A 27,032-nucleotide genomic window follows, 5' to 3' on the forward strand; every position below is an offset into this window, starting at 1 on the left:
TGGGAATTTCAGAGAGAAAAAAAAGGGAGAGAGAGAGAGAAAACAAATCCAGGATGTTCAAATTGAAGTTTTGGAAGGAACAAAGAACGTAATAGGAAGGTTAACTTCCTTCCTAATTTGTAAAAATACACAAAATTTTTCCAGAACTGAGTATCGTAAGTCTACAGATTGAAAAGTCCTAGGGACCACTCAGTGTGACGCATGACAAGAGACTCAATGCAAGGCAATGTGCTGGTGACATCTCTTGGTTTGCATATTTGAAGCTGCATTTAAATGCGACATAGAGGGGCGCCTGGGTGGCGCAGTCGGTTAAGCCTCCGACTTCAGCCAGGTCACGATCTCGCGGTCCGTGAGTTCGAGCCCCGCATCAGGCTCTGGGCTGATGGCTCAGAGCCTGGAGCCTGTTTCCGATTCTGTGTCTCCCTCTCTCTCTGCTCCTCCCCCGTTCATGCTCTGTCTCTCTCTGTCCCAAAAATAATTAAACGTTGAAAAAAAAATGCGACATAGAAATTATTTGGACCTCAATATACGATCCAGGCGACATGTTCTATGACTGAAATGAAGAACTGATACTGATTTGCCACATAGAGTTGTATCCGAGAAGGCTTCATGGAAGAGGTGGAACTTGAGTTGGTTTGTAAGGGATGGGTGGGCAGAGAGGAGGGCTAGATGTTCCACGGGAGGGAAATATTGAGCTTGTAATGAACCCCTGGGCGGGGGGTGGGGGGGGTGGGGGGGTGGAGACCGGGCTGGCTGGAGCCTCAAGATAAGGTGAGGTGGGACCCGAGTCCTGATCTGGCTTAGTGGAGCCCCGCTCCTTATCTGAAACTTCCCACAGAGAAAACAATGCCCTCGCTGTGTTCAACCTGAGCCCAATCACGCCCAGAGGCCCTGGGCAGCTGAGGCCCGATAAGCAGGTAAAATTTCCCCTTGGGAACTGAAGGCGAGTGGGTCCTGCGTCTTGTAAGTCTCCTTGGGAGGATTCTCCACGACCCTCCTGCCCTCTCCCTGGAGTTGGAATCTTGGCACTGGGAGGGATCTTAGAGCCTCCTAGCCACTGAGCAGAGGCCACACAGGGTTCAGGATTTGCCCAAGGTCATGCTGCTTGTTGGTGACAGAACTGGGTTTACAACCCAGATATCTGCCCGCACCCCCCCCCCCCCCCATCCAGGGCTCCTTCCCACCCCCGCCTGTGCTCACATCAGGAGAGGCAGCTTTTCATCTGAAGGCTACACTCAGCTGTTCAGCCCTGGGGGAATCACAGGGTGTCCAGCGGGGGTGGGGGGTGGGGGTGGGGGGGTGGAGGAGGGGCCAGGGCGGAGTTTGCTGTTGGATTTAGGAGCTGCATTTAAGTTCACATAAGCGCCAAGGAAAATGATGTCCGTTCTGCATGTGTTTCAATATCCTTACTGCTCTGCACATTCACTATCATATTCCCCGGGTCAAGGTCCTCGGGGTGCCTCCCTGCCTGAGAGCCCCAGAGCAGCATTGGCAGGCAGCCGGACCCCAGAGGGAACTGGAGCCAAATAAAATATGAATTCAGTTGAGAAATGACTCAGGCACTCGGTTTTGCATCGAGGTTGCTGGTAAGCGAGATGTGGCGGTGCTTACCCTCCGGGCAGGGGGGTGGGCAGCTCCTTAAGGGCTGGGGCCATGTCCCTTCAGTGGCCGACACGGTGCCTTTTACAGAGAACTTGCCCAATACACTTGTGAGTTGACGTCTGTCATAGGTTGAATTGTGTTCCCCAAAGACCGCGAAGTCCTCAGCCCCAGGACTTGTGAGTGTGACCTTATTTGGAAAAAGGTTTCTGCAGATGATTAAGTTGGGATGAGGTCATTAGGGTGAGCTCCAATCCAATGGCGGGTGCCGTAATAGAAAGGGGGAAAGACAGACACACAGGGAGAACGCCACATTGAAGACATGAATTTGAGGCCCCGAGCCCAGGGACGACTAGATGCCGGGACACAGCCCTGGAACACATCCTCCCCTAGCAGCTTTCGAGGGAGCACGGCTGTGCTGATGCCTGGAGCTCAGACTTCTGGCCTCCAGAAGCAGGAGACAATAGATCTCTGCTGTTTAGGCTACCTAGGTTCGTGGTCCACGTTTAGTGGGGCACCTGGGTGGCTCAGTTGGTTAAGCATCCAACTTCAGCTCAGGTCGTGAGCTCACGGTTCGTGGGTTCGAGCCCCGCGTTGGGCTCTGTGCTGACCGCTTGGGAGCCTGGAGCCTGCTTCGGATTCTGTGTCTCCCTCTCTCTCTGCCCCTCCCGCACTCATGCTCTGTCTCTGTCTCAAAAATGAATGAGCATTAAAAAAAAAAAAAAAAAAGGTGGCCCCAGGAAACTAATGCGTTGCCCAAAGCATCCGCTGGTTTCTGCCTCCTGCCTGCCAGGCCAGTCTATCTGTCTGTCTGCCGCCTGCCATGGCTGTTTCCCAGCCTGACCATCAGAGGGTGGTGGTGATGTCAGCAAGACCGGGGTCTCGGACCCCTTGCTCGTGGGACTGAGGCCCTCGGCCGGCCTCCGGACACCATTGGGCCCTCCCGCACAAGGGCATCAGGAGAGGTACCGAGGGACCGGCTCGGCTGAGGCCCCGACACAAACCGCCGGCCCGTGGAGCTGCAGCTAGCCGAAGAGGGCGTCTGGCGCAGGGCCTGGGAAGCTGGCGGGTCCATCCAGTTCTGTCACGTAGCCGCGGCGAGAGCTGCCACCACTCAGGCTCCCACCTGCGAAACGGGTTCTTCATGCTTCCCAATCGCAGGTCCCAGGGGCACGCTCACGCGCACAGGATATTTTGGGGCGCCACGAGAACTGGGGAGCTTCTGGCGTTTGGGGCGCCGCGTGCGAAGCACCCTGTAGTGTGGACGCCGCCTGGGGAACGATGGTCTCAGTCCCCGTCCTTCCCGGTTTGTGATGTGCTCTCTGACCACTTTCCTTTTGAGAAAGGATGAGTCATTCTCGTGCCCCCCAAGTTCTTGCTAATTTAGCGTCATTTGCATGTGCAGCCTTTTAGGTGATTTAACTTGTAAATTTCCCTCAATAATTCCAGCTCTGTTACTTTAGGCCCTGATTGCAGCACTTAAATTTTTTAGTATTCCGTGCACCTCCTTCCAAGATGTGTGGGCTCAGCCGCCATCAGAGCAGCCAGAAAGCCCTCCAGCCTCCTGTCTGGAGGCTGCGGCTTGACAATTCCCCTGGCGAGGGCTGTGCCCAGGCTCTGAGAGCAAAGAGGGGCACAAAGGGGTTGTCGCTGAGCTCTGCGCCCCACGGGTTTTTTCCACGGAGTGTCCATAAATGCAGGTCCTCATGCACTGGTACAGCCCTGCTGGGGGGGCACCTGCCATCCGGCATCTCAGTCCTCCGTGGGGGATTTCACATGGGTCACACTTCTCAACTCCACACCCGGCAGGTGTCCCCCCTCGGGTCCCCACCCCGCCCCCGGATTCATCCGCCATCCTTTCTGGTCCTGCTCTGTGTCTCAGGGGCTGGCCCCGAAGGCTGTACCCCCAGCGGGAGCTCAGAGGGGGACTCATCTGGGTGCCTCAGGACAACTGTTCCTACAGGGAGGCCCCTCCCCCACCCCACTGGGCTCTACTAATAAGATTTTCTTCCCGGGGTGCCTGGCTGGCTCGGTTGGTAGAGCATGGGGCTCTTAATCTCAGGGTGATGAGTTCAAGCCCCACGTTGGGCATGGAGCCTACTAGATAGATAAATAGATAGACAGGCAGATAGATGGATAGATTTTCCTCCTTCAGGCCCAGGAGGGTCGAGGTTCTGTTGTGCCTACTTTGGGGGCAGTTGTTACCTTATCTGCCCCTGGCCTCTGCAAGTTCCCTTCTGTGCTGGTTGTTGCAAAACCAACCCCATCAAACTTAGTGACAGAAAGTGATCACTTTGGTACGTGTCCTGGGTCCTGGGAGTCAGGAACTCAGACAAGGCAGAGAGAGGCAAGTAGTCTCTGCTCCTCAGCCAGGACGACTGGAAGGCTGGACGACTTGGCAGCCCAGTCATCTGGAATCATCTGGAAGCTTCCTTGCTCACATAAGGTCTAACAGCTGAGACTGGCTGTCAGCCAGAACTCCTACACATGGTCTCTTCATCTGGTCGCTCTGTGCAAGCTGGCTCGGGCTAGCGCCCAGGAGAGCACAGTACAAGTCCCCGGCATTTGAATGATCTTGCCTCGGAAGTCACATGGCGTTACCTGTTCCCTGCAGGCGGCTCTGCTCCTGAAGCCGGCTCTGGAAAGCGGATGTGGCTGTACTTGGGGCTGGAAGGGTCCACACGGCCCTTCCGACCCTCAGTCACTAGCTTCCCCACCGAGGCCCGGGAGGGTACAGCGAACTGGCATTAGATCTCTGTGTGTGTGCCCTGCGGCTGCCAGGGAAGCTGGGACGATGAGTGTCTGGCATTTTCTGCTTCGAGAGTCGGGGGGATTTTTGCCCCATAAAAGGGGTTCCCTAGATGTATGAATAAAAAACATATTAAGGTAGATGAAGAACTTTAGATGCCGAGGGGTTACTGAATCCAAGAGACGTCTGCTTGGTCCTGGGACCCAGAGAAAAGTCAGTTCTGACGTGTCCCCGGAAACGATGTCGGAGTGTGCCCTCTCTGGGCTCCTCCAGCAGAATCTACAATTAAATGCGGTATACGTTTCTCCCCTTTTTTTGGTGGGAATGGCATCTGCGATAAAATTTTAACTGCAATTTCAAAAACTGTGGTGGAACCTTTTAATAAAGTCAGCGAGCAATTACAGACTCCGGAGTTTGGATGCATATAAAGGATACCTTCTTCTGTCATCTTTAAATTCAACTTAAAATCGGTGGAACCTGAAACAAAAGCGATAAAAATGAGATAAAGTCTATGTAAATTATTCTGACATTGAGAAGCAGATTGTAACAAAACACTTTCAGATCACATACAAAGCAATAATGGACCCAGGCGAAGGGACAAATTTTGAATAGAAGCTATGAATAGGTTTGGGGATTGTTTGATAATCCAGTTAATGAATCACATGAACACACACACTGGAAAAAGGATGTAACTTCTTTGCTAATTTGACAAGAAATGCTGACATTTCTTGTCAAACAGCACCACTTCAAGGAGGCTGTCCATGACGCCCTGATTAATAAATGTCATTAATTCAAAGGTTTTTTTTTTTAGTTTATTTTTTAGTTTATTTTGTTTTTAACGTTTATTTATTTCTGAGAGACAGGGAATGAGCAGGGGAGGAACAGGGAGAGAGGGAGACACAGAATCCGAAGCAGGCTCCAGGCTCTGAGCTGTCAGCACAGAGTCCGTCGCGGGGCTCGAACCCACAAACCATGAGATCATGACCTGAGCCGAAGTCGGACGCTCAACCGACTGAGCCACCCAGGGGCCCCTAATTTGTTTGTTTGTTTGTTTGTTTATTATTTTTGAGAGAGAGAGAGAGAGAGAGGAGGGGAGGGGCAGAGGGAGGGAGAGACACAATCCCACATAGGCTCTGCACTGACAGAGCCCCAAAGTGGGACTCAAACTCACAAACCATGAGATCATGACCTAAGCCAAGATCGAGTCGGACACCCGACCGACTGAACCCCCCAGGTGCCCCAATTCAAAATTTTAATTCTAAGATTAATCCCTGAGCATCTCCTGGCTGACAGCAAGGAACCTGCTTGGGATTCTTTCTCTCCGTCTCTCTACTCCTCTCCCTACTTGTGGCCGTATTCTCTCTCTCTTTCTCTCTCTCTCTCTCAAATTAAATAAATAAGCATTAAAAAATAACAACAACAAAACAGATTAGTCCCTGAGCAAAAAATAACTTGAAATGCACTGAAACCTTAAAACTCATATGTGAAACTTGATAGAGATTTCCTCGAATGTGGAAAAAAAAATCCTTAAAATTTATAATAATTACTATCAGCAATGCACTGCAAAGTTGTATTGCTAAGGGTCCAATCAGGAGACAGAAACCACACAGCAACTTGTACAAGGGAAGTTTAACATAAAGAATTAATTTTAACATGGGGTTGGAGTAATAAGGGATTGGCTAGAAAGAAGTAAAGAGGGTTCTTGGGGCGCCTGGGTGGCTCAGTCAGTTAAGCATCTGACTGCAGCTCGGGTCATGATCTCCTGGTTCCTGAGTTCCAGTCCCATATTGGGCTCTGTGCCGACAGCTTGGAGCCTGGAGCCTACTTTGGATCTCTCTCTCTCTCACTCTCTCTCTCTCTCAAAAATAAATAAATATTTAAAAAAAAAGAAGAAGAAGTAAAGAGGGCTCTTGAAGAACACAGGCTGGGGACACCCAGCGAGTGTCCATCACCCAGGGTGAGACGAAGCACCCACGAAGACGTCCCTCTGCAGGGCTGAGATCCAGGCCTCGATTGGAGACAGCGTGGCTCGCTGCCCAGCAGAGAAGTCACTGAGGTGCCAGGTTGGCCGCACTTGCTGGAGATCCGCTGCCCGGGGGGCCAGAGGACCCTCCACAGGGAGGCGTCCTATCTCAGAACTCGCCCCAAAGCCACAGGAGAGGACGCCGGGGGACGCTGATCACGGGCTACAACCCCCACCCCCGCCACCAGGCGAAGCTGGCCCCCCCGGGGACGCCAAGGGAAGTTGCTGGCGGCGGGGAAATTTTAGAGCTGGGTGCTGCACACAGCACCCAGGCTGTTGGAACGCAGACACCCAGACACTTCGGAAGCTGCTAGTCGCGGGAGGAGCCTCACGTGCTACGGGAACCAGGAGAGAAACCCTTCTCCTCCAGCGGCCCTCTAGCGCCCTCTCCTGACAAAGGTTAACACCCAACAGTTGGCGAACAAAATATTTCCAGGACCCCCCCCCCCTCCCCGCCTCCCTAATTATCAGAAAGCGGACCGCGAAGGGGTGTCAGGAGCTGAAATGCAATCCAATTTCTCTGGTAAGAGTGTCTTCATTTGAAGAGTTAGCCAAAGGACTTCTAGCCAAAAACTGTTAAGAAAAAAATCTTAGAGAGGTGTAGATGGTTGATAAAGAGGTTTTCGTTTTCTGAATTTTATGATGTCTTGTGGTATCTTTCAACTTTTAAAAATTTGTAATGTTAGGGGGCCCTGCGTGGCTCCGTGGGTTGAGCGTCCGACTTCGGCTCAGGTCATGATCTCACGGTTTGTGGGTTCGAGCCCCGCGTCGGGCTCTGCGTTGACAGCTCGGAGCCTGGAGCCTGCTTCGGAATTTGTGTCTCCCTCTCTCACTGCCTCTCCCCTACTTGTGTTCTCTCTCTCTCAAAAATAAATAAAATGTAAAAAAAAAATTAAAAATTTGTAACATTTTTTTTTTCATTCTGAGTAAGTACTTTCATTCCTAATATCGTATTTGTAATAATTGTCTTTTTTTTTTTTTTCATAAAGGGCCTTCCCAAGTTACATTAGTTTCAGGGCTCCCCAGACTGGATCTGCCCTTGCCCATGGGAAAAACTTCCAAGCTGTTTTTATAAGCGTTGCTCATCAAGACCCATGTCAGATCTCAGCTTCCTTTGAATACTTTAACTAAACTGATAACTTGGCCTCTCGGTAAATTGCTGTGGCACTAAAGGGGGGAAATGCTGGGTTTTCTATACATGCAACACTTCTGAAACCAGAGGTGTGGGTTGTCCACACCAAGCAATTCTCCAGTTCTCTGCCACACCAAGTGGGTGTCCTACAGTTCAGTCCAACGCGGACCCTATCTCCCTGGATGGAGCATCACCTCCCACGGGTGAAGGGCTCCGTCCCACGGGACTGCGCCCACCCTACTGCACGCACCAGCCCCACTCCAGGTTGCCACCTGTTTGAGACTGACTGGCTTTAAATCAGAGGTTCCTACCACCCTTTCCTCAGGTTGGATAACTTGGTAGGATGAGTGAGAGAAGTCAGGAAAAGAGTGTACTTACTAGATTGCCAGTTTATTAAAAAGGGGTGAACTCAGAACAGCCAGATTGAAGAGATGGGCGGGGCTACAGGGAAGGGAACTGGGCTTCCACGCCCTCTCCAGACAACTAAAGAAACTAACTCCCCAGCACCTCCACATGCTCAGTAACTCAGAGGCTCTATGAACCCCTTCAATTGGGTTGTTGTTGTTGTTGTTGTTGTTAATGGAGGGCTCATGTCATAGGCTCCACTGATGAAAGCATTGGCCATTAGTGATTAACTCAACTTCCAGCCCCTCTCCCCTCCCTCTTGGAGGGTGTGGGGGGTGTGTGTGTGTGTGTGTGTGTGTGTGTGTGTGTGTGTGTGTTATGTGTGGCTGAAGGGCCAACCCTCTAATCAGGAGGCTGGTTCCCTTGGCAACCAGACTCCATCCCGAGGTTCATCCTGGAACCCCCCCAGCCCCAGCCATCTCCTTCACATACAAAAAGGCACTTGTCACTTCAGAGATTCCAGGGTTTTGGAAGGTGCCTACCAGGAAGTGGGGCAGAGACCAAATATATATTTCTTATTATGTCAAAGGCACTTTTTTATCTGTACGTTCATTGGGTACCTAGCCCACGCCACTGTCTATTTTTATTTCACTAAAATTTCTTTCTAGCTTCACACAAATGTGTCTCCTTTTCCTGGGATGTGCAGAGAATTCTCCATCTCCTTCACAGCAACGGTCACTTCCTACTTTGGATTGTAAACTCCTAGAGGGAAGGGGTCATTTTATTTATATATGTGAACTTGAACTTGTAGCAGCATTCAATAAATGTCAGTTGCATGAAGTAAGAGAGTCCTCTTGCCTCCTTTATTAGATTATAAGCTTCTTGAGGACAGGGCTAGGATTAAAGTTGAGGGAACTCAGAGAGGTCATCCAGTCTAACCCCTGGGTACAGGCCCGTAATAGGGCATATCCTTGAGACCCTGAGGGCAAGGCCACACGGTATCATCTTCAATTTCAGTGTTCTTTCTATCCTTCATGGTGTGTGTGTGTGTGTGTGTGTGTGTGTGTGTGTGAGAGAGAGAGATGGGGTAGGAGGGCAGAGATGGAGAGACAAGTGGAGCTAAAAACCCCAGAGGCCCCAGTGGCTGAGTCAGGCATCTGTCCTTCTCCCGATTCTTGGCACAGGTAAGTGTGTCGGGAACAGAACCCCGAGAGTCTATTGTTTAGGGGGGCACTTATTTGTCTCAGTCAACGGAGCATGTAACTCTTGATCTCAGGATTGAGTTCGAGCCCCACTTTGGGGGTAGAGATTACTTAAAAATAAAATCTTAAACAAAATAAAACAAAAATGGGAGCGGTTAGGGACATGTAATCAAAATCTTCCAAAATTCCTGACAATTTCAGTAGCGGGCTGGGGCCTGGGTCTTAGTGATAGTTCTTTCTTTTTTTTTTTTTTTTTTCCCAATTTTGTTTAACATTTTTATTTATTTTTGAGAGAAAGAGACGGAGACAGAACACGAGCTGGGGAGGTGCAGAGAGAAAGGGAGACACAGAATCCGAAGGAGGCTCCAGGCTCTGAGCTGTCAGCACAGAGCCGGATGCGGGGCTCGAATTCACCAGTGGTGAGATCATGACCTGAGCCAAATCGAACACTTAACCACCTGAGCCACCCAGGCGCCCCCTAGCGATAGTTCTTAAAAGGGGGAATTAATGGGTGAAGAAGCAGAAACTTAGAGAAAAAAAAACCTTAATATTCTTCATTTTCTCTCAAATTGTTGTTCGGACTTACAGTTTCATGAACAGAGTATGAAGAGATGTGTATTTCTCAGATGTCCCCACTCTTCTCAGCTTAGATATTATCAAACAAATGCCAGTCTAACAGCAAGCCAATCATTTCTTAACATGGTTAATTTGTGTTTCTTTAGTTACTGGGTGGGTTGAACATCTTTTTAAATGTTTGTGGGTCCTCTGAATACTTTTTGGGAAAATCCTGTGGTTGGTTGTTATGGTTGGTGCTTAATAACAATAATTCAATGGAGTACATTTTAAGTGAAAAATTTTTAATGTTTATTTTGAGAGAGAGAGACAGATAGGCAGACAGAGCATGAGCAGGGGCGGGGCAGATAGAGAGGGAGACACAGAATTTGAAGCAGGCTCCGGGCTCTGAGATGTCAGCACAGAGTCTGACACGGGGCTTGAACTCTGGAGCCTCGAGATCATGACCTGAGCCGAAGTTGGATGCTTGACCCACGGAGCCTCCCAGGTGCCCCCTTCTTTAAATTTTTTAAAAGAGAGAAGTAGGGCACCTGGGTGGCTCCATGGGTTAAGCATCCAACTTTGGCTCAGGTCATGATCTCAAAGGTCATGAGTTTGAGTCCCACATTGGGCTCTTGGCTGTTAGCACAGAGCCTGCTTGGATCCTCTGACACCCCCCCTCTCTGCCCCTCCCCCACTTGCGCTCTCTCTCTCCCAAAATAAATAAACATTTAAAAAATTAATACATAAAACTAAATGAAGGAGAGAAGTAGAGGGCGGATTCTACTAGTGGATGGCCGCCTCCCAGTAGATCATGGAGAATCATGGTTACACATAGCAGGTACTCAATAAACACGTAGCAGATTAACGGACCATCATCAAGGATCCTGCTTGGTGAGATGTGTGGGATACCATTCTGCCCTGCTTTTTCTCTCCCAATTTATTCTGGGCTTGGGTAGGGGAATGAAATCTCTTCCTGCTTTGGTGGGGAGGGGAGCCAAGGTGGAGATAGGACACAATGGCCCAACATGAACAGGTGTACTAATCCTACCCGGCTCAAGTTTTGTAGCGATGATTCCAGAAAACACCCCGGGGAAGGGTTTGGCTTGTAGAACCTGGCACTTTCAGCTCTTGCTAGATACTTCTCTTGAGCTGCGAGCCAACACAAATCTGAATCTCACCACGAGAGGGGGCCCTAAACTCAGGATGATTCTGAAGTTTGGTCAGGTGCTGTCTTCAAAGTTATCCCTCAGAAATTCTGATTTTCCACCTAAAATATTTCCTCACAAGTTTAAGTGGCTGCAAGAAATGCAAGTGCCTGTCTAGCGTAGTTATACCTACTTTTTAAAACTCTTGGCTACATACTCAGTGATATGTAAATATCAGCAATTTGATATCCACGATTTAAAAAATACATAAAGTCTGGGGCACCTGGGTGGGTCAGTTCGTGAAGCATCTGACTTCGGCTCAGGTCATGATCTTGAGGTTCATGAGTTCGAGCCCCGCATCGGGCTCTGTGCTGAAAGCTCAGTGCCTGGAGCCTGCTTCAGATTCTGTGTTTTCCCCTCTCTCTGCCCCTCCCCCATTCTGTCTCTCAAAAATAAATAAATATTTTTTAAAAAATGTTAAATACATAAAGTTCTTTTTTAACTATTCCTTTTAAACTTGTCTTTCCATCACCTCCCTCATCTAATTTTTTTCCTTAATTTTTCCAATAATGAAGAAATTCCCTCATCTAATTTTATCCTAAGAGAATATATGTTATTTGGGGAGTCTTTTTTTATAGATTGTCCCTATCATACTTCTCAGCAACAAAGATATAAATAAAAATATTTTTAAAATTTTATATCCTATGATCATGAGTCTCTAAGTACTGAGAAGTTTCTTCTGGTTAGAGTTATCATTGTTATCATGAGTAAATGTGTATTTCATTAAATCAACATAAATATGTTGCCAACTTGATAAATAATTGTTAAACAGAAAAAGTAATTTTTTTAAATGTTTATTTTTGAGAGAGAGAGAGAGACAGAGTGCAAGCGAGGGAGGGGCAGAGACAGAGAGGGAGACACAGAATCTGAAGCAGGCTCCAGGCTATGAGCCATCAGCACAGAGCCTGATGCGGGGCTCGAACCCACCAGCCACGAGATCATGACCTGAGCCAATGTCAAACACTTAACAGACTGAGCCACCTAGGCGCCCCTAAGAAGTCTATTGTTATTGGAAATGCCCCTCTTAATGAGGTGAATGAGGTCGTTTGTATTTTCCAATCTGCTGGAATAAGTCACATTGCTAACCAAATACACTCCTATTTCCACTGCTTGGAATGGATTTTGGGCTCTGCAGCTAACACTGGCATGAGAGTGACAGTGTGGAGGCGCTGATTAAAGCCTGGACCAAAGCCTCTGAGCAATGTCCCCTGCGCACATGAATTCGGTTCCATTGCCTACTGTGAAAGCACACTAGGACAAAATTTTCAAGTGGCTGAAATAAAACTTGACTTGCTCCTTCATCCCTCGTCTAGGTAGTCCTCAATCTCCATAAATTACGTTAGTGTTTGCATCCATTTTTTTCTCACCCTTAACTGCCTTGAGCCAGGTGTGTATCTCTTTCTACCTGAACCATGGCAATGACGTCCAGACCCCTCTAGTCCTTCCTGCACATGGTGATCAGACCGGTCCTACTTATGCCTCTTGTATCCTACCTCTCCTTTGCCAACAGAACAAAACAAACTTTCTTATCTCCTAGAATAAGAAGTCTAGACTTCTGTGGCTGTCATTCAGGGCTCCCTGGGATGTCCATTTCTGTCCTCTTGAACGTCACAGCCTGTTCTCTTCCAGTATCCTCTCCCAGTCTGGTGGGGCTCCCTCACCATGATTATCTCACAAATTGCAGTTTCTCTGGACCAATGGGAAGTCCCTCTTGGTCAGGTCCTCTCTGGGAGAGTTGGTTCCTTCTGGTCTGCCTCTGTCTTCACGTAAGGGGAAGGGCATGAGACAAGGTATTTCTTTGCTCACGCCGTGCGCCAGAAATAGATTCATCCTGATACTTGTGGAGCAATCAGAGAATAGAGATTTCAAATAAACGTTCCTAGGGAATTATTATATATTAAGACTGTTTACTAAGCATCTGCTGTGTTTACCACTGTGCTAGGCACTGGCGACAGAAATAGAAATTTAAGATCCAGTCTGATGAGGGACCGTAAGGCAAGCTGAGGGCTAAGCGCAAGCTCGCACAGCCCCCTCCCGCCTCTTGGGATCTGTGTGATATTCCTCAGGCCCTCCTGGCTGCCCAAGAACCAAGGAAAGGAAAGAAAACAAACGGTTAACCAACAGAGATCACAGGCCTGCAGGACCCGAGTCTTTACCAGTTTACAAATGTCTTAGTAAATTACAAGAAAAAGGCAATCTTATCAATAGCCTCGTGTCCAGGAACTCCCCACTGTCTCAATGTTAATGCATCGCTGGAGGGAAAAACCACCTTAGCTTGACAACAGCTAAGCCTCCAGTAATCTGTGAGTCTTTAATAGCAAATGGAAACCATGTGAAGAAACTTCCTCTTAGGGGCGCCTGGGTGGCTCAGTCGGTTAAGCCTCTGATTTAGGCTCAGGCCAAGATCTCATGGTTCGTGAGTTTGAGCACCACATTGGGCTCTGTATTGATAGCTTGGAGCCTAGAGCCTTTCAGATTGTGTCTCATGTGTCTCCTTCTCTGTCCCTCCTCCACTTGCGCTCTGCCTCTCTCCCTCTTAAAAATAAATAAACATTAAAAAATCGATTTTAAAAAGAAACTTCCTCTTCACTTTACCTCCCCTAGCCCCATAGTATGTAACACTCTTCACAAGCCCAGTGCAGCTCTTTCTGCCCACGGGTCCTGTCCCCGTGCTCTAATAAAAGCACCTTTTTGCACCAAAGACGTCTTCTAGAATTTTCTTGGCCGTCAGCTCTGAACATTCATCACCCCAAACCTCGTCATAGTCTGTCTTCCCTCAAAGAGCTGACCATTTACTTGGGGAGACAAGAATTCCACACATTAAGAGTGGCAAATAAAACAGTATAGAACCAAATGCAAAACGAACCTGTTATCATTTCTGATAAACTATTTTCCTATATTTTCACTTTAAAATTTTTTAAAGAAAACTAACACATACTTGTCAAAATGAAATGTTTTGAAGTATAAAGAGTAAAAGTGAAAGTCCCTATTCACTCCCTTCTCAATCCTTCTTGGTGAATACCCTTCTAGACTGTTCTCAATGGTCTTATAGATAAATATACGTATGTAAATGCATAGATACACATACACAGTATTTTTAATAGTGCTATCATAGACATACTGTTCTGCCACTTGCTTCTTTCAATTTTAAACCTCCCCTGTCCTACATATGTGCAAATCTACTCTGTTCTTTCTTTCTTTTTTTTTTAATTATTTTTTTCTTTTAGAGGCAGAGAGAGTGCACAAGCTGGGGAGAGAGAGAATCCCAAGCAGGTTTCACACTCAGTGGCAGAGCCCAATGTGGGGCTTGATCTCATGCTCCTGGGATCATGACCTGAGCTGAAACCAAGAGTGGGATGCTCAACCGATTGAGCCAGCCAGGCTCCCCACTACTCTGTTGTTTCTTTTCTTTCTTTCTTTCTTTCTTTCTTTCTTTCTTTCTTTCTTTTTTAATGTTTATTGATTTTTGAGAGAGAGACAGAGTACGAGTGGGGGAGGGGCAGAGAGAGAGGGAGGCACAGAATCCGAAGCAAGCTCCAGGCTCTGAGCCGTCAGTACAGAGCCCGACACGGGGCTCGAACTCACGAACCATGAGATCATGCCCTGAGCCGAAGCCGGATGCCCAACCGACTGAGCCACCCAGGCACCCCAGTTTACCATTATTTAAAAATTATTCTGGCTAAAAGAAGGGAATGGGATGCATCTACATTATTCCATTTGCAGCTCAAGAGACACTGCGAAATATGGCAGAGAGTCCAAGTTAGGCCCTGTTCCCTTTGCTTATTTTATTTTTATTTTATTTTATTTTTTTTTATCTTCCGCAACGTAAATTTATTAACAGAAAACAGTAATTTGAGGAGTCCTGTTCACGGACAGAGACAATGGCAACCTCCCTGCCTGCAGGTACTATCAGAGGGGATGTGGGTGACGTCCTCAATCTGCCCGATCTTCATTCCTGAGCGGACCAGGACTCACCTCTAGCCCCATGTCCAAGGTCTTGGTCCTGTATCCCGCTGTGGCCACATCCTGGGCAGCCAACATGGCAGCATACAGAGGGGCCTCATTTCCATTTCCTTGCCAGAAAGATTGGAGACACGGATAGAAGTGTCACTGAAGGACGCAAAGATGTGGCGGGCACCAAATATGTTTTCCCCTATGGCCCCCTGACGTCCAAGGCTGAGGACCTACTCTTCCTTCCTTTCCTTCCCCTTGCCAGGTGCCATTTCTGCCCATCTCTTCCAGACTCTGCCACTGGAAGAAGCCCCTGTCCTCTTTTCTTTTCAACTTAGCTTTTGACCCAGGCAATAGTACGATTACAAACAATCCGAACGGTCCCTCTCAATCGTGAGACTTGCGATGTAACAAAACTTAAAGGCATTTTTGTGGATGTGCTTTCGTGGACCCAGAGACATTGGGCTAAGCCTGTCTAGCGCTTCGGGTCTCCCTGGTAACAGTGCCTATTAGGCCAGGCTTGCACCCACCAGTTCTGGGGAAGGGTGGCCCTTCCCCACAAGGCTGAAGCGGTTCTCTGGCAGAACAACCTGGAAAAGCAGGAATAGACTCTGTCGCTAAAGGGGCAGTAAAGCCATCAGCACTTGGGGCCACTGCACATCCCTCCAGTCCAGCTTCTATGAGGTCTGGTGGTGTCACCAGGAGACCAGTGGTGATGATGAGGGAAACAAAGGCAAGAAATATGTGGTTTAAATTAAATTCCCTTATAGCCTGCAGCCCGCTAATAGACGCCAGAGACTTGTAGCATGTAACACTCCCCAAGAAGTTTATGGCTGCCTTAATGCCTTAATATTTACACTTCCTTAAAAATTAAAAGCAACCTTATTTTGACAGTAGCTAAATCTTCAGGGTCCTTTGACACCTTGCTTTCAGCATCCAGAAATTCTTTGGAGACCTATGTTATCTATAACTCCCCTCCCTCCACAAACTCAAAATATACAATAAGTCTTTCCCACACCCGCAGCTGCTTTTTCTGCCCATGGGTCCTGTCCCTGTGCTTTAATAAAATCAGCTTTTTGCACCAAAATAAAAAACAAAAAACAAAACAAGCGAACAAAAACCAAGAGAGTCTCTAGAATTCTTTCTTAAGCGTTTGCTCACAAACTCCACCTCAAATTCCATCAGTGTCATCCAGAGACCAGGGAGAGGCTGCAGTTTCCGTTGTTCTTATTCCCATATGAACCATGACAATCAATCCTCATATTTTGAGATTCCTGTGTGCGTCTGATCCTTGACCCCAACAGGTCTAACTCAGACATAAACAAACCGTTTTATAAACAAAAATATGTAAATAACCAGGAAGCAAGCACGGGAAGGCGTTCACTCCCCTGGTATGAAGCATAATGAACATCGTAAGAACTATAAGATGCCTCCTTTTCCCACCTCCTCATCTCCCCTCCTCTTTCCCCTGTTCTTCTTTCATTTTCCCTTGAAAAAGGGCAAATTGCAAAAACCATAATATCTAATTCTGTTGAAAAGGTAAAGCCATAAATTTACCAGTAAGTATAAGAAGTCTAGAATTTGTACCTTTTATGGAGTACTCTACAGGAATATCACTGAACAAAAGGAAAGAAAACAACTACTAACAACCACAACAGAACACCCTAAATATAGGAAAAGATTGACATCAGAGATGACCTTCACCATTATAAATAACGAATAATTAGAAACAACCTTGTGGCTAGTCTTCCCGAGTCAATATCTTTTTTTTTCCTTTCTCTCTCATTGTAATGGAATCCTTCCCTGACGTACATGGTGCATGGCTATCCAGATGGAGCTCTACATTTCCCAGCCTCCTTTGCGCAGGTGCAACCATGTGACCACGCACGGGGCCGATGGGGACGTCAGGCGGGAAGCATGTGACTTCCGATGGCAGCCCCCTTCACCTTTTCCCTTCTCTCTGCCTAGAATGTGGACGTAGTCATGAGCGACCAGGTGCTCCGCAGAGGTGGGCAGGTTCCTGCAGATGGCAAAGCAACAAGATGGAAAGAGCCTGCGTCGCTGAGCCACGGAGCCACCATATCAGCTCTGGGCTGTTAGACAAGCAAACAAAATTTCAATTTCTCTGGAGTCTGTTCCAGCTGGCAAGCCTGTATCCTAACACACACACAAATGACCCACAATAGGAGATGATGGGCTGATCGGTTGTATTTCTACTTGCTGAGATATTAGGTAGCTGTTGAAATTATATTTATGAAGGTATGAAATAATAATGAAAACTCTTAAACTATATTAATTTTTAATTTTTTTTAATGTTTATTTGTTTTTGAGACAAAGAGAAACAGAGTGTGAACGGGGAGGGTCAGCGAGAGAGGGAGACACAGAATCTGAAACAGGCTCCAGGCTCTGAGCCGTCAGCACAGAGCCTGACGCGAGGCTCGAACTCACAAACCGCGAGATCATGACCTGAGCCGAAGTTGGATGCTTAACCGACTGAGCCACCCAGGCAGGCACCCCAAGCCATGTTAATTTTTAAAAGTACAGTTAAAAATTGCATACGTGGGTTTTTAATATATTGAGGAAAGGCTCTTATTAAGAAAGAGATACTGGGGCGCCTGGGTGGCTCAATCTGTTAAGCCTCTGACTTGGAGTCAGGTCATGATCTCGCAGTTCACGAGTTTGGACCCCACGTCGGGCTCTGTGCTGAGGGCTTGGAGCCTGGAGCCTGCTTGGGATTCTGTGTCTCCCTCTCTCTCTCTCTCTGTCCCTCCCCCACTCGTACTTTGTCTCTCTCTCTCTCTCTCTCTCTCTCTCAAAAATCAATAAAACATTAAAAAAAGTTACAAAAATAAATAAACATTGAAAAAAGTTAAGAAAAAAGAAAAAGATACTGGAAATATTTACACTGACATGTCAACAATGGTTATAGTGTAGGTAATGAAACATCAGGAGATTTATATTTATTCTTCCCTCACTTTATGATTTAAATTTTCCTAATAAGAGAAAAATAAGAAAAATTTGTTAAGTGGTACTCCTAAACTGTTCAGCCAATCTTCTCTTCTCCCGGGACTGGCTGCCCCCAGGCTTGGCCTTTTGTGCAGGTAATATAGGCATCAGCAAGTGGAACAGGGAAGGAGGAGAAGGGCTCCTCTCTTCCGGCTCCCCCCACAGGCTCCCTTGCAAGATTATTCCTGATGACAGCAATTCCATTACTAACATCTCTTCACTATTAACCTCTATGGCGGCTATCCAATCCCTCCTTTGGGGGTAACACACTAAGTATCTGACGCATTAGGATGAATCACTTAGGCTGGAGCAGATTCATACTTTGTGCTTGTGAGGAGGTGGGCATGGGTGGAGCGGTGGAGGTAGGAGGGCAAAGAAGGGGTGAGTAGGGAACAGCAAAAGGTAGGTATCATCAACCTAAAGCTTTGCCTAAATGAGTCACTGAGCCAGATGCTGCTGTCTACTCAACGTCCACTCTCCTCTTCTTCCTGATGACCAATTTTTTTTTGAGGGGTGAGGAATGATTTCCCAACATGCCTTGCAAGTAGTGGCTAGTTTTTTTCTAGTCGAATGACTTTCTGTTTTAAAAAAAATTTTTTTATGTTTATTCATTTTTGGAAAGACAGAGGGAGACAGAGCACAAGCAGGGGTGGGCCGGGGGGCGGGGAGACACAGAATCCGAAGCAGGCTCCAGGCTCTGAGCTGCTAGCACAGAGCCCGACGTGTGACTCGAACTCACGAACCGCGAGATCATGACCTGAGCTGAAGTTGGACACTCAACCGACTGAGCCACCCAGGCGCCCCGACTTTCTGTTTTTAAAAAGTTTCCATGTTTATTTTATTTTGGGGTGGGGGAAGGGCAGAAAAAGAGGGAGACACAGAATTTGAAGCAGGCCCCAGGCTCTGAGCTGTCAGCACAGAGCCCGACGCGGGGCTCGATCCCACAAACCGTGAGATCACAACCTGAGCCAAAGTCGGCCGGTTAACGGGCAGAGCCACCCAGGCGCTCCAAGTCTAGTGACTTTCTAGTGACATTTTTTTCCAGTCTAGTCAGAAATGGAAGGGGTGGGGCTTCTGGAAAAGCTATTGTTTTTCTAGTAAAAACAGACTTAGCTGACACACGCTTTTCATTCTTTGTGCTCCCCCTTCTCCTTGTCTGGACCACAGACACAGTGTCTGGGGGTGCAGCGGCCATCTTCTTCCAGGGCATAAAAAGTGTTAAAAGGTAAGTTTCAGGATAAAAGTAAAATCATGATTCCCACGCAGAGATATACAAATGAGCACGTGTTCAAGGTTTTGTTGAACTCGACAACAAAACAGGGAACAAGGCAGATGTTATAACCAGCTCAAAAGAGGAGCCAAGCAGCACACACTCCTGTGAAATAAAGGAAGGTGAAGGTGAATGGGACGTAGAGGTGAAACTGGTCCCCCGCAGGGTGGGAGGTGAGACAGTGCAACTTCTACCTGAAAGGGTAGAATTTGCTTCATTACAGACAAGAAGTTCGCGATGCTATTCGTGACCTTCGATTACAGCTGGGAAGGAGCGGCATCGAATCAGTCTTATCAGCTGGAAGACTGTGCCAGGGGGAGTGCAGTCTTCCATCAGAGGGCACGTTTTTCCTCGAGTGACATCAGCTCTGGACTACAGACCTCTGGACTCCTTTTTTTTTTTTTTAATGTTTATTTATTTTTGAGACAGGGAGAGGCGCCCACGAACCACGAGATCGTGCCCTGAGCCGAAGTCAGACGCTCAACCGACTGAGCCACCCAGACGCCCCTAGACCCCTTCTAAGCGAGAAAAACAAAACCCTATTTGCTTAAGTGACAGTTAGTTTCTGCTAAATGCACCTGGCCACAATGCTCACAGATTCAGCTGAGTTTAACACAATTCAGTTATTAGGAAAATGCCAAGAATCCTAAGCCTTGGGAAACTACAGGTGATATGAAATAATTGCAGCAAGGTAGAGGGATGACAAGGACAGTCTTCTCAGACGTAACGGTATTTCTGAGGGCTTTCTCTGAGGTGAATAACAAAGATACCTGGTTTTGCCTTTCTTTCTTACTTCGCCAGTAGTCCATCAACAGACGGAGTGTCCGCTCTCGGGTGTGATGGAGCCGCTCGCAGGCAGATCAAGGTTTCCACTCACAACAACTAGAAACGCTGGATGGAGGCGTCAGACGTCACCCCAGATCGTCAGCTGACTTCAGAAACAAGCCGGAAGATAATGGAAGGGCATCTTTAACGTGCTGAAAGAAAACACACCCGTCGGATTAAAACTTCCCCAAAGTTTGAGACAATAGGCTTTATTTAGAAAACAGGATGGTGGAGAGGTCTGATTTTACCTTTTTAACTGCCATGCATCCTATCGATTTGTAATGATTTTCTGGAATCAAGTAAAAAAAAAAAAAAGTAGTTTAGCATTCCGTGGAAGTTTCTCAAACCATAAGCCTACAGCAATGACTACCTACTCTCTGGTCTCTGTGTTTGCTTTTAGTTTTCATTCATCCTTGGACTTAAAATCACAAAACTAATATTGTATGTCAAGTTCTCTTTGACGTTAATAATAGGTTAAACGACAAAACACAGGTTGTTGTGAACTTAGTTCAATAGTATTCCTACCATGGTCGGCTTTATTCGTCATCTCTGCCTTTCCTCCTTTATCTTTTCAGAGCTGGAACATCACCTACCCACCTCTTGGGATGATCAGAGGTACCTGGGTTAAACATTTGGGAGCAGAACATGCTAGAAATTCGAAACCGGGATGCAGAACTTGTGGACTACATGCTTTCAGAATGATTCTACCTGAGTCGGGCGTGCCACCAAACCCCTTCTGGCCGTGACTGAGATCCAGCCTCCACATTTCACAGGGAGTCAGAGTAACTCTCCTATTTTACATTTTCAGAATTTCTTTCAGTTTCTCTCATCTTCCAGGGGGATTGAAATGATGTATTTCCAATCAGGTGGGAACAAAATCTCCCTCCCCACCTGCTTGGTTTCTTTGTCCTTCTATGTCTCCCTCCCCACCTGCTTGGTTTCTTTGTCCTTCTATGTTTTTCTCATCCAGCTAGGATGCTAAATAAAATGACCACGTCTCCAAATAAGATGATCAGTAATTAAAAACCTACCAGACAGAAAGTGTGAGTCATCATTCAAATTCCCTGAAAATTCCTATTTATAACCACTTCCTTCAAATTCTCATTTATAAATAGAAAAATCAAGAATGAAGTGGTTTTCTTTTCTTTTCTTTTTTTTTTAACGTTTACATGAAATTTCACTGTCCTATTAAGGATGTTTGAGGGTTTTCTGATCCCACTCCAGCAAAAGTAAAATCACTTATGCAGAAGTTGCTTGATTCCTTGTTACTATGAAACCCATGGCAACAAAAATACAAACACAAATTAGGAAGAATTCTTCATCCTACGAAATTGCAGTCGAAGCCACTAAATGTCAGCGTTAGGAATAACAGAAAGGAGGTAGGGTAATAAAATACAACAAGAATGATGCAAGTTGAATTACTGGGTAAAAGGGAATATGCGTTTCGATTTTGATAGACTGTGCCACATTGCTCTTGCAGGTACGAAACGGTACCGATTTCAACACAGCCTTGCCATCACAGGCTATCACGTTATTTTCCAGTCTGATAGGCACAAGGTGGTTTCTTGGTGTCGTTTTATATTTATCTCATTGTGAGCGAGGTTAAGTAATGTGTCATACGTTTATGAGCCACTTGTATTTCCTCTTCAGGGAACCATACTGTCAGAGCCTTTGCCCAGTTTTCTATTTTGGTCCTTTTCCTATTGAATTGTAAGAGCTCTTTATATACCAAAGACATTTCTCTTTGGAAGCTCTCAAGCCGCACGCCATCACAATGCTAGAGCAAGTCCAAGGATGGTTTTGGGATTCGGACAGGAAGGGCCAAGGGCCTCAACCGAGAAAACTTTCTGCCGTCTGAGATTTACTCCTTCTATGTTTCATTTCCGGGTTCTCCCATCAAAGGCTCATCTACCCATCGCTCAACGCTCTGTCAGAGCCTGTGCTCAACCTCACGTTCCCGGAACATTTCACAAGTTGCAGTTAATGTTTATGCACACTTGTCTTATTTTCTCACCTAGACATGAGGACGGAACCCAGACCATAAACTTTATTTGTATTTACCACATTGCTGGGCAGAGAGCGGCTCTCCATCGACCATTGAGGTTGCTAGTGCGATGGATACCTGGTTAGCAGGGCCGGGGGGGGGGGGGGGGGGCGGGAATCACCAGGGCAACCAGCCGATAAGTTTCAGGCGAAGCAACCTAAATGTCACCCTGGGCGGAGGCCCGACGGAGACAGGGAAGAAAACCCTGGCGTTTAGGGGGACAACCTGTTTAGTCCGGCCTAGACCGAGGGGGAAAGGGTACTCCCTGCCAGGTCCGCTGGTCTTTTTCAAGGCTTCTGGTGAAATGAAGCCAGGCGCAATTTCCTCTGAAGTCGAGTAAACGGGGCCGAGCCTGCGGCCGGGCCGGGACACCACTTCCACCCGGACGGAAACGGCCCCGAGACTCCAACGCCCCGGCCTAGGGTCCTCCCATAGGCCCCGCCCCCTCACCCGCCACCCTGCCCCGCCCACGCCCTCCCCTCAGCCCCGCCCCGTCCTCTCCCTGCCCCACCCACCCCGCCCACACCGTACCCGTATTAGCCCCGCCCACAAGCAATACCGGTCCCGCCCCTGTTGGTTCCGCCCACACGGACCCGTCCGCGAACCCCGCCCACAACCCTCCTTCCGGGCCTCGAGAGGGTGGCGCGGAGGCAGCGGCGGGGGCGGGGCCAGCCTCACCCGGAATGAAAACAAACGGCGGCCGCCGCCGCATCCGGGCACTCGGCGGGTCGCGGCGGGCGCGGTGGTGGCGCAGGTGAGGGGGCGGCGGCGGTCGAGCGTCCAGTGCCCGACCCGGGTCTCAGCGGCGCCGTCGGGCGGCGCCCGCTCCCGGCACCACCCCGACGCATCCCCAGGCCGGCGGGGGCGCGGCCACAGCGGCGGGCGGTAGGCGCCCTGCGCGGAGGTCGGCCGGGGCTTCGGGACCCGACGGTTCGAGCGGCCCTGGGTCTGCGCTGGGCTGGGCCGGGGTGGTGGTGGGGGGGCGGGGGGGTGTTTAAAAATATGTGGAGTATTGTTGGGGGCGGGGGGCAGAGAAAGAAATGTATCTAATTAGCCAGACAAAAAGCTTGAGACGTAACACTGTTATTCCAAATAAGCCGTTTGGGTTGTGTTTGCAGTCACAGCTAGGTTTTCTTTGCTATTTAATGAGAAAACATGGTTGATTCTTCATTTCTCTGACGACCTGGTTCTGCGTTTCTCATCTCCTTCCCTTACTCTTAATTTTTAAGACAAGAATCTTTTATTATTCCATCTAAGAGCAAATGTAGCGTATTTTGAATATACGTGTACATATGTGTATTTGAAAAGCTCTGGGGAAAGGTAGCATAGATTGATCGTTACTAAAGTGAAAGTGAAAATTTTAAAGGCGTGGTTTAAAACGTTTCACTTTCAGTTTGAAGCAGTGATAATGAATTTCTGGGCTTCCCTCCCCCGTTTTCTTGAGAAATACTTGAAATACATCACTGCTTTTTTGGCTGCAATGTGAAACGCTGTACGGCACGCGTGAAACTTTCAGTTCTCCAGCTAAAACTGAAAACTGGTTTATTAAACGATTTGACTTGATGTGAAGTACGTATCCTCTTTGATTCTGTTGTCTATAACTGAAATTTTTGTACATTTCAAAACAGCAGACTATTCTTTTGTAAATATTAGGTCTTGTGCCTACAGACCGCCATCTGTTGATTTGCTCAGTGGGTAGATTGTGGGACACGCGCTATATTTGTGAAACCCTTTGGGCCTTTAATCAGGCAGTGGCTAGGATGGGCCACGGAGGGCTGTGCACCTGGCCTTACAAACAGCTTGCCTCCCTTAGTAAGCAGCCCATGAAATGATCACTCCCGCCCCCCCCCCCCCCGCCTGTTGATATTTTATTCAGAATTCCTGAAGATTTGAGTAGGGAACTAGATACAGTGGTTGTGTGAGTTATTTATGCTTGAAAAGCTAATGCTCATAAGTACGCATGCTTTTCCATGTGAGAAGTGGTTTCTTAAATGCTTAAAAATCTGGGTTTCTCCTGTGGGTCACCCGGATGCACAAGCCCCTCCTTGATGTGTTTATTCCTTACTCCCTTTCCTCCTCCGTATCCTGATGACCTCTTTCTCCCCCCCACGCTGATATAAAATAGATTTGAACTTTAAGATACGTATTTATGGAATACACTTAAGTGAACAGACTGGATTTAAAATTAGGTGAATTGGGTTTCGGGGGGTGTGGAATACAGGCCTTACATAAAAAAAGAGAAAGTTACTTATCAAGATTTTATTAATCCTCATATATGTATTTTTTTACTCTGTGGACCTTGTCTTCGTCATTCAGATGTTAATTATCTTTTTCCTTTTCTTACTCCTTGTCTAATTTGGTCGGCTGACATTTCCAGCAGCCTTAGCCATCCCTTCAAATTGCTGTGCTCATGAGAGATGAGTGGACCTCTCCATCGCTGGCCGGTGTTTCTTTGGGGGACACTAGTTACATACACGAGACAGATAAGCAGTGAAGGATTGCGTGCCAGAATGCAAAGGCCAGTGTCGTAGGCAGAAATCCCAGTGCTAGCCATGGCGCTGCCTAACTTTGTGACCTTGGTCAAGTCATTGTACAAACCTGGGGCCTGGGTGTTTTCGGCTGTAAAATGATGATCCAACCAGCGTTCAATCTGAACAGTGCACGTAGATGGGTTGTTGTGTGCTTATCACAAAATATATACAATTTTTCTAGTGAAACTTTTGTATTTAAAAAATTCAGTTATAGGGAATGTTGCCAGTTCACAGTTCAAGCTGGCTTTTATGTTTACCCTTCCAAGGTGGTTGGTCTTTGTGTTAAACTCAGCAAAATACAAGTACAAGAGAATGTATAAACTCTCTGTTGAGTTGTTTATGACAGTTAACAGCTTTAGGGATTCACCTTCCCCTCATTTTATCTTTTCGATCAGAGAATAAGAGATTAAGAAATAGAAAAGTATTATAAGCCTTGCTACATATTAGCAACTTGGAACTACATACTTTATGTAACAGTAACATGCAACTGTATATTTTAGTGTATGTATAAAATACCTAAGAGAAATCTGGAGCTAGTTAAAACCTAGTCTAAAAGTAATGTAGATTAAACAGGAGGGGAAGGAGTGGAGGGGAGCTCTTCTTACCACACAGGTAAGTTATAAAATGCCTTGAAATACAGTGTGGAGCATCCTTCATATACTGTTTTGCTTTCAAGAATGGCGCAAAAGAAATATCTCCAAGCAAAACTGACCCAGTTTTTAAGGGAAGACCGAATTCAACTTTGGAAACCTCCGTATACAGATGAAAATAAAGAAGTTGGCTTGGCATTGAAGGTATTTTCTTTTAAGACCTAAATAAATAGCCGTGTTGTAAGTCTTCTTGGTGAATAAGGTTCTGGAGTCACCGGAAATTGCCAGGTGTAACCATGTAACTTTTGGCCTAACCAAAAGCATTAGGGATAAGCAGGTACCCACTTTTCACTAGGAGTTGACAAGCTTCTTTTTGTTTAATAAGATTTTATTCATAGGAGAGTGTTCTCTAATTTGCGAGGCACATGCTATTTTTAATACCTTCAGTGTTACGTAAAAGTGGTAATCGGGGAACTGATTTTGACCTGCTGGTGAGGCAGTACTGATGCCTCTATTGTGTGGCTAGGGGGAGCGGCTGGGTTGGTTCTCAGTTCTCCTTGCTAGTGTAGTTCACTATAGAATAGTTGCTCCCTTCCGCCAGCTATTTTTATACTATGGCTATCTGTTCGCTTGTTCAAAATACATTTTTCTAAGAATTACGTCTCAGCTTTCTTTGGCAACGTCAGAAATGGCGTTGTTTTAGGGGAGGGGCAGAGAGCCAGCGCGCGAGAGAATCCCAAGCAGGCTGCGTGCTGCCAGTGCAGAACCCAGTGCGGGGCTCGAACCCGTGAAGCCACGAGATCGTGACCTGAGCCAAAACCAGTAGACGGACACTTATCCAACTGAGCCACCCAGGCGCCTTCATTAATCATTTCTGATACAACTCTGTCATGTTGGAATATAGCATGTCCTTTTCTGCCTTCTTAGTCTGAGTACCCTGAGACAAATAATGTAATGTTTATCAGGGACTGAGGACTGTCACAAGGGCATCACATTGCCCCGTGTGGTGACGCAAGGATGCGCTTGGGAGAAAAGAGTTTTCCTATTTCTCCTGTTCCTGACAGGCCCCACTTTGTGTTTTCTGCAACCCATTTTCTGACCTTTCTCTGAATTTGCTTGTTACAGTCTCTTGGCTCAGAAGCTAGGTATGGCAGAATAAGAGAGCTATTTGGTCTTTGCCCCCAGGACGTGACGCAGAGTTCCTAAAACCCTTGGAGTGTCCCCAGTGATAAAGGTGATAGGAGCATCATTTGTTCCAATGAGGCAACTGTTGGTAACACCTTCAGGATGGGGCTGCTGGCCAAAAAGACCAAGCTTGGATTAGAAGCTTAGACTTCCATTCCCCTTTCCAACCTCGGAGAGGGGAGAAGGCTGGAGATTGAGTTAATTACCAAAGGCCAATGACGTAATCAGTCATGCCTTCAGAAGGGAACTCCCTGGAAAGTTTCCAGATTGGCAGACCTATCCGAGTGCTGTGAGGGCGGCACGCCCCAACGCCTCAGGGTTAGAGGCGCCTGCGCTCGGACCCTTCGACGCTCTGCCTTCTGTACCTCTTCACCTAAACACTCATTTGTATCCTTTACAATCAACTATCGTTGGGAGTACAGCGTTCTTCTGAGTTCTGTTGAGTCATTCTAGCAAATTATGGCTTTACAACCAGTACAGTGATTCAGAATTTTCTGGTAAGATAGTTATTTAAGTTTCACCTGACTTGTTCTCACAAGTTGGAAAAATGGGAATGTTTTCTTTATTTTTGTTTTTGTTTTTTCTTTCTATCCCCTCCAGTGGAGCTGACCACTTCACTGTTCCTTAAAGTAACTTATAACGTATCACAGTCAACGTAGGTCACGGCCCACCTTTCTTTTAGCCCAGGATAATCCCCATTATAATTGACACTTCTTCTATTCGGTCCCGTTTTCCTATCCTTTGTTTTTTGTTTTTGTTTTTTAACTGTTATTTTAACGTTTATTCATTTTTGAGAGAGAGTGAGTGGGGGAGAGGCAGA

At 47.1% G+C, this 27,032-nt stretch overlaps 1 protein-coding gene and 1 long non-coding RNA gene across 4 annotated transcripts in view; one reads left to right on the forward strand and one right to left on the reverse strand.

The window, feature by feature from the left end:
* Nucleotides 1–4,709: 4,709 nt before the first annotated feature.
* Nucleotides 4,710–22,335, reverse strand: LOC121022926 (uncharacterized). Its single transcript, XR_005787174.1, has 4 exons — nucleotides 22,132–22,335; nucleotides 20,111–20,151; nucleotides 19,808–20,014; nucleotides 4,710–4,825 (listed from the first exon to the last, which is right to left on the reverse strand). It is a non-coding gene; the product is annotated as an uncharacterized LOC121022926 (long non-coding RNA).
* Nucleotides 22,336–22,534: 199 nt separating this feature from the next.
* NUB1 (negative regulator of ubiquitin like proteins 1) overlaps nucleotides 22,535–27,032 on the forward strand; it is a 28,679-nt gene continuing 24,181 nt past the window's right edge. Inside the window, exons 1-2 of one of the 3 annotated variants that reach the window (XM_040464512.1) lie at nucleotides 22,535–22,660; nucleotides 25,114–25,231. In XM_040464512.1, the coding sequence (XP_040320446.1) occupies nucleotides 22,590–22,660; nucleotides 25,114–25,231 (189 nt within the window). In that variant the 5' untranslated portion in view covers nucleotides 22,535–22,589. The other 2 variants (XM_040464515.1, XM_040464514.1) reach the window with 2 other exon arrangements.

Source organism: Herpailurus yagouaroundi, unplaced genomic scaffold (assembly GCF_014898765.1).
Source record: "Herpailurus yagouaroundi ecotype Mexico unplaced genomic scaffold, PumYag 483, whole genome shotgun sequence".
Classification (NCBI taxonomy): domain Eukaryota; kingdom Metazoa; phylum Chordata; class Mammalia; order Carnivora; family Felidae; genus Herpailurus; species Herpailurus yagouaroundi.